This window comes from Myotis lucifugus, unplaced genomic scaffold (assembly GCF_000147115.1).
Source record: "Myotis lucifugus unplaced genomic scaffold, Myoluc2.0 scaffold_153, whole genome shotgun sequence".
NCBI classification, from domain to species: domain Eukaryota; kingdom Metazoa; phylum Chordata; class Mammalia; order Chiroptera; family Vespertilionidae; genus Myotis; species Myotis lucifugus.
This window is the reverse complement of record NW_005871201.1, coordinates 2,852,378-2,865,977: the sequence shown is the minus strand read 5'-3', so window position 1 is coordinate 2,865,977 and position 13,600 is coordinate 2,852,378. Positions and strand designations below refer to the sequence as shown.

General features: G+C 41.8%; 1 protein-coding gene across 3 annotated transcripts in view; it reads left to right on the top strand.

Annotated features, from left to right (window-relative positions):
• FAM173B (family with sequence similarity 173 member B) overlaps positions 1 to 13,600 on the top strand; it is a 136,858-nt gene that overhangs the window by 3,369 nt on the left and 119,889 nt on the right. Inside the window, exons 2-5 of one of the 3 annotated variants that reach the window (XM_014461430.2) lie at positions 920 to 1,209; positions 2,497 to 2,634; positions 3,800 to 3,850; positions 11,139 to 11,360. In XM_014461430.2, coding sequence (XP_014316916.1) covers positions 920 to 1,209; positions 2,497 to 2,634; positions 3,800 to 3,850; positions 11,139 to 11,309 — 650 coding nt within the window. In that variant the 3' untranslated portion in view covers positions 11,310 to 11,360. Of the gene's footprint in view, positions 1 to 917; positions 1,210 to 2,496; positions 2,635 to 3,797; positions 3,851 to 11,138; positions 11,361 to 13,600 lie in introns of those variants that run through there. The other 2 variants (XM_006095392.3, XM_023759385.1) reach the window with 2 other exon arrangements.

Here is a 13,600-nt window from a genome sequence, read left to right as displayed (position 1 = left end):
TCATTGGAATCAATCTTTCCTCCACCTTCCTTCTATATTCCCACAGCATTTTCTACACCTTATAGCATTTCATACAACCTGCCCGTGTATGACTCAGCTGGACCCTACCATGCACACAGGATAGATGTGAAGCCTGAAAGACAGGAGCTCTTTATATCTTTTGCTAGTTAAATTGAAGGGTACAAGTCTACACAGGTGAGTTAGAACTTGGGTTGTCTGATTGACTGTCTTCTGGCTTATGCTGACTAGAGAAACTATCCATTAATGGACAAATGGATAAACAAAATGTAGTCTATACATACAAGGGAAGGGGTTAGGGGGTAGGGCGGGAAGAGTTTAACCAAAGATCTTATATGCATACTAGAGGCCTGGTGCATGGATTCGTGCACCGGTGGGGTCCCTCGGCCTGGCCTGCGGGGATTGGGCCAAAACTGGCAGTCCGACTTACCCCAAGGGGTCCCAGATTACGAGGGGGTGCAGGCCAGGCCTAGTTTGTCTATAAAAAGGAATAAAGTGCTGATACACGGTAGAACCTAGATGAATCTTAAAAACATGCTAAGTGAAAGAGGCCCGTCACAAAAGACCACATACTATATGATTTCACTCTTATGAAAGTCCAGAATAGGAATTCTAGAGATAGAAAGTAGATTAGTGGTTTCTTAGGGCTAGGGAGTGAGGGGGGAATAGATGGGTGGTGATTAAAGGTTAAGGGTTTTTTTGAGGTATTGAAAATATTCTAAAATTGACATGTCTATGAATGCACTGAAAACTTTGAATTGTACACATTAAATTATATAGTATATGAACTACATCTCAAGAAAGTTGTTAGAAATTACTGATTCCCCCTCCCCCCCATGGTATTGAGAATAATAATAGCAGCTACTGCTTGCTCATCACTTACTGCTTGCTCTCAATCTAGGTACACCCCTGGAAACACTTAAAGAAGAAGGTCAGCCAGGATATGTTCTACCTACAAGTCTTGAAGCCAATGGTTTGAAGAAGAACAGTTGGGGCTTCTTAATTACTGGGATTGTTGGTGGGACACTGGTGGCTGTGTATGCTGTGGCCACTCCATTTATAACACCGGCCCTCCGAAAAATTTGCTTGCCTTTTGTACCCGCAACTACAAAGCAGATCGAAAATGTTGTGAAAATGTTGCAAAGCAGAAGAGGACCTCTGGTGGACATTGGCAGTGGCGACGGTCGGATTGTGAGTTATGCTAAGAGGTTTTAAGGTTTGGCGTCAGAATTGTTAATATTTCTCTTTCACATTTCTTATGAGGTTTATGCAAAACTTGCTAAACCTGACATTTTAGTAAAGTGGTCGTTTCATTTTGTGTTTGTTTGGCTGAACTATCAAACCCTCCAGCATGAATTTGGAATGTAATTTTTCTCAGGTTTAATTTTTTTTTAAAGGAGAAAGTGCTCTTTAGATATGCCAAGTAAAAAATAACCAATACAGTGGGGCCTTGACTTATGAGTGTCCCGACTAATTTTGCATTGAGTTGATAGAGTAATTTGAGTTAACGAGCTCCTTAACGAGCTCCTTAACGAGCTCGGTCTCAGAATGAATTAAACTCGTAAGTCAAGGCCCCACTGTAATTGGTAATTATGAAAGTGCCTGTTAAGAAACGGGCCAATAGAGGTGGCATAACTAGAAGAAACATGGAGTTTCACTGTTTTACATTTTGCACTATAAATGTTTGCTTCTACACTTATCTATACTTACACATGTATAATTCTTATGGGGTAACATAGAGTTAAAATAACCCCCACTTTTTGAAAGGGAAAGATCAGCCTTTTAGTGACCTCAATCTCCCCCCTCCACCCCTCTACCCCTCCACCCCCATGGGAAGCTGTTTAACTTACTCAAGGCCACTGATTGGCCAACAGGTGTCCCAAATCAAGTTCCTCCATGGACAATGATGAGCTGAAAAGTGAGGTAGCAGTAGTCAAGGCTGGTATTCTGGAAACATTTAGTGTGGAGACGAGCAGGCCATGATGCTTTCACTAGCCCCTGACCACATAGCCCTGCAGTTTCATCGTGGTGACCTGGAATAATCAGGAAGAGGTTAGAAAGTGCCTTGTGTTTTTAAGAAATGAGATGTATATGTTAATCAGGAGGACATTTTAAAATCCAGATTTGAATGCTTTGATGTGCGAATAGTATCTTTTTGGTTTCTCAGAAAACGGTCTGTCTTTAAATGGTGTCTTGAACAAAGGAGGTGCCTTTTGATTGGTCTTTTATGATTATAGACCATAAATAGGAAATATTCATATCATTTTCCCAGGTAAGTTGCTTTTCTTTTTTATTTATTTTTATAATGTATGTGTTTTTATTGTTGACAGTATTACAGCTGTCTCCCATTTCCCATCCCCCTCTTTACCCCCCTCTGTCCAGCCCCTACCCATTCCCTCAGGTCTTCACCTCCCTATTGTCTGTGTCCACGGGATGTTTTTCTTTTTATCTTGAATAAATACTGGCTTCTTTCTGCAGGTGATAGCAGCAGCAAAGGAAGGATTCACAGCTGTTGGCTATGAATTAAACCCATGGCTGGTTTGGTACTCCAGATACCGTGCATGGCGAGAAGGGGTACAGCACTTGGCCAAATTTTATATTTCAGATTTGTGGAAGGTATGTAAGGCAGAGAGCAGTCCTAGGAAACTCAAACCGAAACTTTCTAATTCATAATTAGTATTGCAAACTGAAAAATGTATAAAAGAAAAAGAAATAAAATACAGGTGTACTTTAGCGTAATGAAATATGAACACCTTTTAAATGGATAGATTTGCAAATTGACTACTTTAGAGTATAAGCTTAAGATTTAAGATTTTTAAAATCTCATTTGGAAATCTTATAAATTGTAACATAGGCATTCACTGATTAATATTGTTCTTGGTAAATGAGAGACTTTCGTGTGTGTGTGTGTGTGTGTGTGTGTGTGTGTGTGTGTGTGTATGTTGTGTGTGTGTGTGTAGAGAGAGAGGCAGAGACATCTACCAACCGTGCTGTTATGGATCATCCTGGTCTTCATAAAGTGCAAGATACTTCAAAGTTTATTTGTACTCTAAAAAAATTGCCCCGTAATTTTGCTTTAGGAATGCTCCATAAAATGCTTTTTCTTGAATAAGAATTTTCCTTTATAATGGTGTCATCAGTAGCCTATAAAAATTTACTTGAGTTTTTGCTTGCATTTTTTATGCCATATATACATAAATGATCTCTCGGTAGAGTAAATAAGACTTTTATAGGGCAATAAGAATTTTGACTGGCAAAGCACTTTTCCCTCTAGCTTTTCAACTAAAGACCACTTTATTGCAGTTTTTACTTAGTATTTTAGAGAAGAGGATTGGGACTAGAATTTTAAGGATGGTTCAACATAAAAAACCAGTGGTCTGAGATCCCTTGAGTTCTTGCAAAGCTACTTTGGTGTAGAGTAGAGTAGGAAAGTGTGGACCAGGGCACAGATGGCCCAGGCCAACCGGCTCAGCCACCAGCTGGTCATTGGTGAGTCATTGGTGTTTCTGACGGACGACAGATGACCCCTGGGGCAGGCCCTTCATGGAGTTGCTGTGAGGATGAGATGACTTATGGGGAAGCATTTGGAAAGCTGATGGATTGAACTAAAATGCACAAACGTGTGCACATGGCATTTTTTCCATTGTGAAATCTAAAAGGGGCCACTCTGTGAAAACCTATTATTTGGTGAAATGTAAAGTTGCTACTCATCTTGAAACAAAAGTTAAGCTGGGTGTTTGGCTTTTAAAAATTAATCTATGAATCGTTTCCTCTCTTTTAGGTTACTTTTTCGCAGTACTCAAACGTCGTTATTTTTGGGGTGCCTCAGATGGTGAGTATGCCCTCTCCTGTCCCTTGTATGTTTGGTTTTAGGTCATGAAGGCCCTTACAGCTGTAACAGGCCGCCTCTCTATGGCCTGCTCACCCAAATGCAAGATGACTGCCTTCCAGGTAGTCTGAGGGGACACGGGGTTTCAGTTTATTGGTAAAAGGTTAATCATAAAAGATTCAGTTTATCTTTAAACTCTTGCTTCAGATAAAATCTCAATTATCCATCTAAGCCCTAAAAATTCCAGTCTGAAAACTGCTTTATGAGCGTGAAGTGTCTAACGTGGCTGGAGATTTTCACGGTCGCTCACTTCCAGCTGAAATCACTCGGGAAAGTTAATGGGATGTTCCCTTTGAATTGATCACCCCTCTGATTTTGCACTCAGACGATTTTCAGGGCAGATGAGCCCTGACTAGTTTCAATTGACCTCAGATGACTGATTCGTTCTGAGCTTTGATTATCTACTTTCCAAAGTAAAAGTACCGCAGCATTGCACTGAAAATGGTCCTAAATTTAGCTTTTGGAAAGATGACCAGAATGGGATGCGTTTGTTGTAATTGTTGGTTTACAGACCATGGAAAGAAATCCCGGTTCACTTTTCAAAGTCTGTAATTGTAGCCATAATAGTCTTGGTGAAATTGGATGTTTCCTGAAATACACTATAAAACTGATATGGTTTTCAGTTAAAAGAACGGGAAAATTTTTTTCTTTTGGTGTTTTTTTTATTTATTTATTCACATCTTAGTTGTTGTATAAGAAGTTTTAATGCTTAAGAAATTTATCCTCACCACTAGACTCTTTAGTGCAATGCCATTTTCTTTCTTTTCTTTTTTTTTTTTGCCATTTTCTTTTATTTTTTGAAGTCAATTTAGAAGTGTTTTGTTATATATTCTTGAAAGTAACAGAATTCTATATGTTTGTAATTTTCGGCAAGCCTACATATAGCTGAAACCTGGGTGTCTACAGGTTTGTTATAGAAATGAAAAGAGGTAGAAGGGCATGATCCTTGGCCATTAAAAACAAAGCAAACCAACATTATTCAGGACCATAGGATTGCTATGGAATTTGATATTTACTAGTTATGATGTTTGGGCAGTCCTTCAGAATAATTAGCATTTGGAGGCAAATAACTTTAATTTGAAATCCAAGCTTTCCAAAAATAGAAATTGATATTTATTCGGCTTCCACGCAGTGTGGAGAGGCTGGATCATGGCCTGAGATGTGGACTTATGAAGCCACAGCCGCTGTGTCCCTGTGGGGGGCAGCAGTGGCCTTTGGTAGTCACTGTCACGGCATAACCTGCGGGCTCAGACTCCTTGAGTTTCTCTGACATATTTGAAGTATGGTCAGTTTTTGGAGCTGTTCACCCAGAGGAAATAAGAGTCCTATTATTTTGATGGATGCTTCTGCAATTATTGTCCTTTCTTCTGTACACAGAGACATTCTTAAGTAAGGAACTTGTAGTATTGCACTGTTGCCAAGAAAATTGGGAGCAGCTGAAATGCAGGCAGCACCCACACTCCTGGAATGGCAGGCTCAGCCACCTAGCAGGTTCTCATGCAGGTGATCAGTCACAGGTGCAGAGGGCCCAGGTGGCGTCTGTTGGCCTGGAGGCCCAATTTCAGGAGTGGAGGGCCCCGCTTTCCGCCCTTATCAAACTTTGTTTACGTGGAGGATGTGAGCGGGGAGGCAGAGCGCTGGCTGGGGATCCAGGGGCCAGGTCTGCCTTCAGTGAGGTGAGTCCTGTGAGTCCTGAAAAGTCCTTTTATGTATCTGGGCCTTATCATTCACTCTTCTATAAAATGCATTTCCCTTCCCTGAGCACTGGTCAGTATTCTGGTCATGCCCTGGTGGCTCGACACAGCCAGTGTGTCATGAAATGTTTCCCGGGGCAGCTGAAGCACACACATGTCATGAGAGAGCCAGGAGGACCTTAGGGAACTTCAGAAGTAGAAACCCTAGCATTATAAATCCTCACCCTGCTTCTGATAGCGGACTGATTATTCCCAACAGCTCTTGGCAGTCGTAGCTCGAAATTAGCGGTGCCCTAACATTTCAACACTGGTGTGTGTTTGAATTATGAGAGTGAGGAATCCCATTGGACCTGGTAAATCCTGTAGTAGGTTGTAAATTCCCACATTTAAGACTAGCTTATCCACCAAGAGAATCTTTTGAAAATGTGGAACAGATCATGTGTGTCCTTGTTTAAAACCCTTCTGTGGCTTCCTGCTGCTTAAAAGCGGTGAGGATAAGGCCTAAACCCTCCGCATGGCCCTGAGGCCTGGCTTGGAGTGGCCCCTGCTTCCCTCAGCTGCCTGTGCCAAGCCCCTGTTTTCCTCTCGGGCTCTGGGCTTTGCTGTGTGTGGGGCTGTGTCCTTCCTCTGATTTCAGTCCCCAGCTCAGGGCCTAGTTGGTGAACACCTGTTGACCACTCATGGTCCAGTGGATTTTCCACTGAGAATGGTCCCTGATCGCCCCATGGCACAAGCTCCAGTGCCTCTGTTTTTCACTAGTACAGTGCCTGTTCCCCTCTCCTTACGTGAGTCATTGCACATTTCCCGTGTGATGGTGTTGGCAGCGTTTGCAGTGGGCACTGTACTACCAGCTCGAGAATGAAGGCTGGCCTGTTTTGCTGCCGGACCTCCAGCATGGCAGCACCCAGCAGAGGGTAATCACCCCACTGGAAGTATTTGTTAAATGAATGAATAAATATGGTATAAATACCCATTAAGTACACTTCCTCCAGTGGGCTATTCAATTTCATAACTTCAAAGAATGACTAATTTAATTTTAGTTGTGAATCCTGTTTTGAATTATTGAATGAAAATATTATCAGCATGTTCTGATGAAGAAAAATCATTCATGATTGAATTATTTATTCTTCATTCATTCATTTGACCAGTATTTATTCAGGGCCCACTTGGAATACTTTAATAATAAGTGAATAAAGGAGAAACACATCCCTGCCCCAGGTGCTAATATGCTAGTGGGGAGGCAGAGATTGGGATGCTTATATAAAATATATCGAGCAAGAGAGGGGATATGTGCTGTGGGGCAAGCTAAAGCAGGAGAGGGATGAGGCAGAGACAGTGTTCCTGAAAAGGGGACATTGGAGGTGAGGGAGGGAGCTGTAGCATTTCAAACAAGAACAGCCACTTTAAGGAAGCTGGGGTGTGTGTGCCTATTGGGTTCCAGGAGCTTCAGGGAGGCGGGTGTGGCAGGGGCAGGGTGAGTGAAGGGAGCTGGGGAGAGGTGAGGTCAGAAAAAGTAGAGCTGGGATGGGAAGGACCCTGGGCCCTTGTAAGGCGGTAGCGGTCGTGGGTTTGAGCAGAGGCATGGAGGATCGCAATGGACTGGGGCTGAAAAGGATCTCAGGCTGCCCTGGGTGAGAAAGAGCAGTCAAGGTCGGCTCCCAGGTGTTTGGCCTGAGCAACTGGAAGTTGCCATTAGTGAGCTGGGAAAAGTGCAGGAGGAGTGGCTTGGAAGATCAGGAATTCCGGGTGGCATGTGAAGTGTGAGATGTGTGTGGGAGTTTCAGGTTGGTAGTGGTGGATAGAGGAGTCCGGGGCTCAGGAGAGAGGGCTGGAGATCAGGTTTTTAGGCACCAGCGCCCAGAGGGAGTTGAAGCAGAGGAGTGGCTGAGGTCACTCATGAAGGGGAGGAGCCATCCAAGGCCTGAGCCCTGGCCTCTGACTGATGAGGGGCACTCAGCAAAGGACTGGAGAGGAGGGGCTGGGAGGTTGGAAGTGAGGGTGGGCGGGGCTGTTACCTGGAAGGCAAGTGAAGCCAGTGCCTTAGGGAAGAGGGGTGATGAGGGGCTCCTAGCTGCCTGTGGCCATGCTAATTTGTCTGATATGCCTTTGCGCTGGTTTCAATTTATGTTTAAAGTTTTGAAGATGTAATTAGAATAGAATATGATGAGTTCGTGTCACTTTGAAACCTATAATTGTATGAATAAGTTTGAATTCCATTAGACATACATGACATATCACAGCTTCTCTTTGTGTGTGATATCAAGACCCTGATTTGTTGCATATTTATGTGTAATTTAGTCAGTTAATTTCTTATGATTGAAATAGCTCCCTTTCATTTTTAGGTTTATCTTGACTTAGCATATGACATTTGGAAATAAAAGAGAAAAGAATAATGATAATGTGAATACATTTACAATTATCCTTTTTATGAACAAAATTACCATAAGAAACCCCTGATATTTTGGAAAAAGATTCTTTGCTTATTTAATTTTTCCCTCAAGGAACAAAACTTTTTTTTTTTTAAACTCATCTTTTCCTGGCTGTTAAAAGAATAGAAATATTTTATCCTTAATGGAACTTATTCTTTGTTATCTTGGTATTGATGCTAATGAAGAATTAAATTCTGGCTCACGTAGCCATACTAGTGCATCATGTAGACGAGTTTTTCCAAGCTACTTCTTAAAGGTATAAAATCTTCATAGAAGTACTGTCAATTTTTTTGTCTCTACTTACTTTAGAACTTGATTTCTAAATACCATTTCCCACTCAGAGGAACCAGGAATGTTTGAGAAATGGCTGATCCCAGGGCTGAGGAAGGGAAGATATAAAAGGCCAGGGCTCAGCACATTTTTGTTGAGCCCGAATGTAAGGAAGTGCTCAAGATATTTGATGGGGGCATGTCCACAGGAAAGAGCAGCCAACTTGGGATGATTTGAGCACTAGCATAAATGGGACGGTAGTGGATTATCACCCATTGAATGAAATAATCTGGTTCATCCTACAGTGATAGCGAGCTAGGTAGAAAGAGAGAAGGGAAAGCTGTTTCTTGCAGTAGAAAGTACAATTTCATCTAGAAGAAATGATGGGATTAGCAAATCCATACTTTGCAACCATTATAGCGAACATTGACTCAGGCCAGAATCATCAGTGAATAGTACATCTAGTGGGGGGTCAGCTTGATGAATAATAGGATATGTACGTCCGCTCAAGGTATTTCCCCACAAATTATTCATTATAAAGGCAAAATAGTGACCACACTCTGGAGACACCAGATACCATCTCAACTGAGTGGTGACCACCACACTCAAAGCAGGAGGACCCCATGGGCATCTCATCTGACTGTGGGGCCCTGAGATGTTCACAGCCCCACTTATGGGTCATTGCCAAGGACTCCCAGGTGAGTCATCACGAGCAAACATCAGAGGAACTTGGAGGCCCTGGGAAAATAACTGGCCCATGTTGTAAAGGATGTTATTGTCATGAGACGCAAAGAAACATGGAGGGGCTGTTCCAGATTAAAAGAGACAAGGAGCCCTAGCCGGTTTGGCTCAGTGGATAGAGTGTTGGCCTGTGGACTGAAGGGTGCCAGGTTCAATTCTGGTCAAGGGCACATGCCCAGGTTGCAGGCTTGATCCCCAGTAGGGGGCGTGCAGGAGGCAACCGATCAATTATTCTCTCATCATTGATGTTTCTATCTCTCTTCCTCTCTCTTCCTCTCTGAAATCAATAAAAATATATTTAAATAAATAAATAAAAGAGACAAAGAAACATTACAGCTAAATGCAATATGGAATCCCAAACTGGGGGAAAGTGTCAAGTTGAGACATTTGACAAAATTGGAATGTTACTATTGGAATTATTTTATTGGAATATAATGCTAAATTTCCTGAATGTGGTACCTATGCCGGGGGGTATTTTTTAGAAAATATTTTCTTAGAAAACGTTGTACTATCCTATATAATAAAAGCCTAATATGCAAATTGTCCCCTCGACCAGGAGTTTGATCGCTCACTGTGATGTGCACTGACCATCAGGGTGTGGTGCAGAACATGGCGGGCGTCAGCAACGCGCTGCGACCTCTCGCCGGCTACCTGGGGGCAGGGTTGATGGGGACAAAGGTACAGTGAAAATGTGGGGTGTCTGCTGAGCTCGCTCTCACTCCCCCTGCTACCCTCCCCTGGGATGCCAGGGCTCGTGCCGGGAAGCCCTCGCGCTCAGGTGCCGGGTGCCCCGCACCCGTGTGGTGTCTTCTGGTGAGCTGGGCCGCAGCTGCCAGGACTGCAGGGGCCGGTTGGGTTCCCCGTGTGTTCATGCAGGAGCTGGTCAGTGGGGCCGACTGGGAGAGAGTGCGCTGCCCGCCTGGCTTCGTGAGGCACCACTGGGCAGCCCAGAGGCCCACGCTGCGCCCCAGCCTGGGGCGTCCGGCCGCGCTCACTGCATCTCTGCGTGAGAACTTGGGTGCTGTGACTCAGGCGGAGGTGGGGAGTGTGGGGGCCCGGGGACCCAGGTGCTGCCTAGGGCCCGCCTAGGGCCCAGAGGTCAGCTGGAACCTGCCCTTCCAAGCCAGATGCTCATGCTTCGATGGCTGGCCAGGCGTAGGGACCGCATCTGTGCACGAATTTTGTGCATTGGGCCTCTAGTCAAGGAATAAAGGAGCATGTTGTATGCAACCTATTCTCCAATTAGAAAACATGTTTATGGAGAGGGGAAGAGGGCAAATCTGATAAAGCAAATATGACAAATTTTTCTTGCAACTTCTCTGTAAATTTGAAATTATTTCAAAATAAAAAGGAGAGTGAAAAAATATTCTCAGGAGGTGAAGGTGGTAATCTGTTTTTAGGACCTGAAGATAAACTTTAAGTGATTGCTAATTTGCTGATATAATTACAATGTTATTATTTTTAGCAAACAATGAAATGCTTTCTCCACAGGTAGATTGGCAGTACTGTAAGATGAAAAGAGAATTTTACAGTTTATTTGTTATGTTGACTATCAAAAAATCAATTACCAGTATATTTTTAAAACTATAAGATATTATATTTCAAGTTGGTAGAATGTGTATTTTTATAGTCTTATCATTCTATATTTCCTTGAATCTAGATGCTATTGATTTTAAGATGCATTTTGCTATTAAGAAAGAAAAAATATTGCCAATTATAATTCTAAGACAATATCAATGGTAAGTTGTTAAAAATGTGGAAAAATATGTTAAATAGTTGAGACAGAGTAGATTGAAATGTTTAGATAAATAATTTAAATCTGCTTCTCATTTTAGTGATTGCCACATCGTGATTTTAGTTAGAAAACGAGAAATCTATGATACATATCTGCTAAAAATGACATATTTCATAATTGATACTAGAAGATGTCTTTATAACTGTTGTCAATGCGACTTCTGTTTTTTGATGGATTGTTTGATAATATACTTCTGCCCTGAAGTGATCTTTATTGCAATTAGAAGTTTTTGCACAGGTATTTTCAGGGACTCAAATACAGAAGGACATTTGAGAATCAATAGTGACTGCTGTTCTCCACAGATGCTGCAGTTGGAGAAGAAACTTGAGCTTGAACTTGAGAGTAATGCTAGAGTCATCGCTTGCCGGTTCCCTTTCCCACACTGGACCCCGGCCCAGGTCACCGGAGAGGGGATAGACACTGTGTGGGTTTATGACATGAGTATGTTTAAAGGAAGTGAGAAGAGGCCCTGAAGATTGATGCATTTCCAGTCGATCATTCGAATATAAAATTTATTGAGAGTCTTTTTCTGTAGTGTTGGTGGTCTTTGATTTTATAGAGACTTATAGCTGTGTGTTTAGCGAAGAGTATATTTTTGTTTGGCATGGCATGAGAAATTATTGTTACTTCCCTTACTTTTTGGAGAAAACAAACAAGTTAAGAATAGCAGGTAGATTTAAAGTTCCCTTTCATGGTATATTTTAAAAAATGTGCTTATAGCTTTTCATGCACTTAGATGTGTGAAAATACGGATAAGTGATAGATGTTGATGGGTGGGAAAGATGTGGATAGCTCTTCACATGATAAAGAATATGATTTAATGCCACAGATGAGAGAAAACAATTTTAAAGAGGTATGTATTAGTAAATGTTTGCAGTTTCCTATAACTTTACTCATACTCAAGATTTGTCTTTCTTCTTTATACATCATGACAAAATTAATTTTATAAGGGATTTAGAGAGGCATTTATATTTTATAACATTTATTAGGAATACTTTGTTTCTAGGCTAGTAGATGACTGTATTTTATTGACTCTAAGATGTATATGTATGTGTATACATATTTTAATGTTTCTGAAATTGAGAGGTTTCTTCCAACAGATGGTGTTTTATAGCTGTAATGGGCAGCATTGTACCTAGTCAACTACCATTGATAGATCTCAGAGTTGAAGAAATAGGGTGTTCAGAAAAGATACATGATGCAGTGGAGTGGTTGACAATGATTTAATAGTAAGATAAGTGATCATGAGCTTCGGAGGGAGCCGGACCTGGGTTCAGATCCTTGTTGGACCCTCAGCAGGAGGCCTTGGACAGTGGCTTAGACTCTCAGTCTTGGTTTCCTGAGTATCCTTGTCATCTATAATAATAAAAGCGTAATATGCTAATTAGACCGGACGTCCTTCCTTCCGGACAAAGCTGCAGCGGGTGGGGGCTGAGGCAGAGGCAGCAGAATTTTGTGCATCGGGCCTCTAGTTGGTATAATGATGTACTGAAAAGGGGGACCAATTTGTAAAACTCATGGCATAAAGACTTTGGTCTGTACATAGTATTTATTATTAATTTAGATGCTAATGAAAAGCTTATTCACAGAAGGTGTAGATTATTTCTGCTAGTCACTTCTTTATTTTATGAAAGCAGCCATTTATTTAATATTTCTCATTTATGAGAAGAGACTTGACCGATTTAGGTAAAGACAAGTTAAGGAAAATCTTTGAATTTGAGTAGACAGGTTTCATATATCTGAAAAATTAATATCGAATGATGGCTCAGCTAATCCCTGCTCATCACAGAAAATAATTGAACTCCCAGCCATACAGCTTGTAACCTAAGTACCAGACTGTCTTAGAGATCTGATAAAGTGAGAAGGTTTGTGTCTTTTACTAAACTGATAAAAATGTGATCAATTTGATAATTTTGATTTAAATGAGAAGCAACTAGGGACTCATTAATTCATTCAGAAAATATTATTGAGTGCCTACTGTGTAATCAGCTTTTCCAATTCAATGGTGAATGGACAGACAAGGCCTCTAATCTTATGGAATTTATATTCTGGAAGGGGGAGACAAAGGAATAGGTGAGTGAATGTTAGAGTGTGCGAAGTTCTTGGAAAGAAATAGCAGGGTGATAGTCCAGGGAGCAACTGTGTGTGTTGTGGGTGAGGGGATGGGATAGTGTGGACATCTGTCAGCATTTTGGCTGCCACCATCTCTTCCTTTTCCACTAGGCCCTGGTTTCCTAATGGAGAACGAATTCTCTGCCATGGTGGTCAGCCCTGTAACTTGGCTGGGCACCCTTGGAGAGGGATGCATTGTAGCTCATTGCCAGGACAGGGTGGTAGGCAGAGCCCGACGTATTCCTGGTGATAGAAGGAGAGGCATAGGTTATATTCAGAATTGTGTATAATTTGCCACTTTTGGGGTTTCTCCTTCAGTTTCCCAAGAATTAGATGATGCTTGATCCTGCAGCCTCAAAGCACAACAGACCGTTTCATAGAATTATTGTGATTCACGGAATCTGCAAGATCTTTAACTGTTTCTTAAAATTGTGCCTTTAAGTAAGAACTATTCAATAAGGTTTTTCTTGTAGAGGTTATTGTAGCTTCCCTGACTGGCTGGTTTGAATTTTTTATCAGTTACTAGGTTAAGGACATTGGTCAAATTTTGCACATGGCACAGGATAGGGAATGACAGCTACCATGTTTGATGTCAAAAATAGGGTTCAAAAACAAACTGATGAATAAAGTAGATTCAGAGGCATAGAAACAT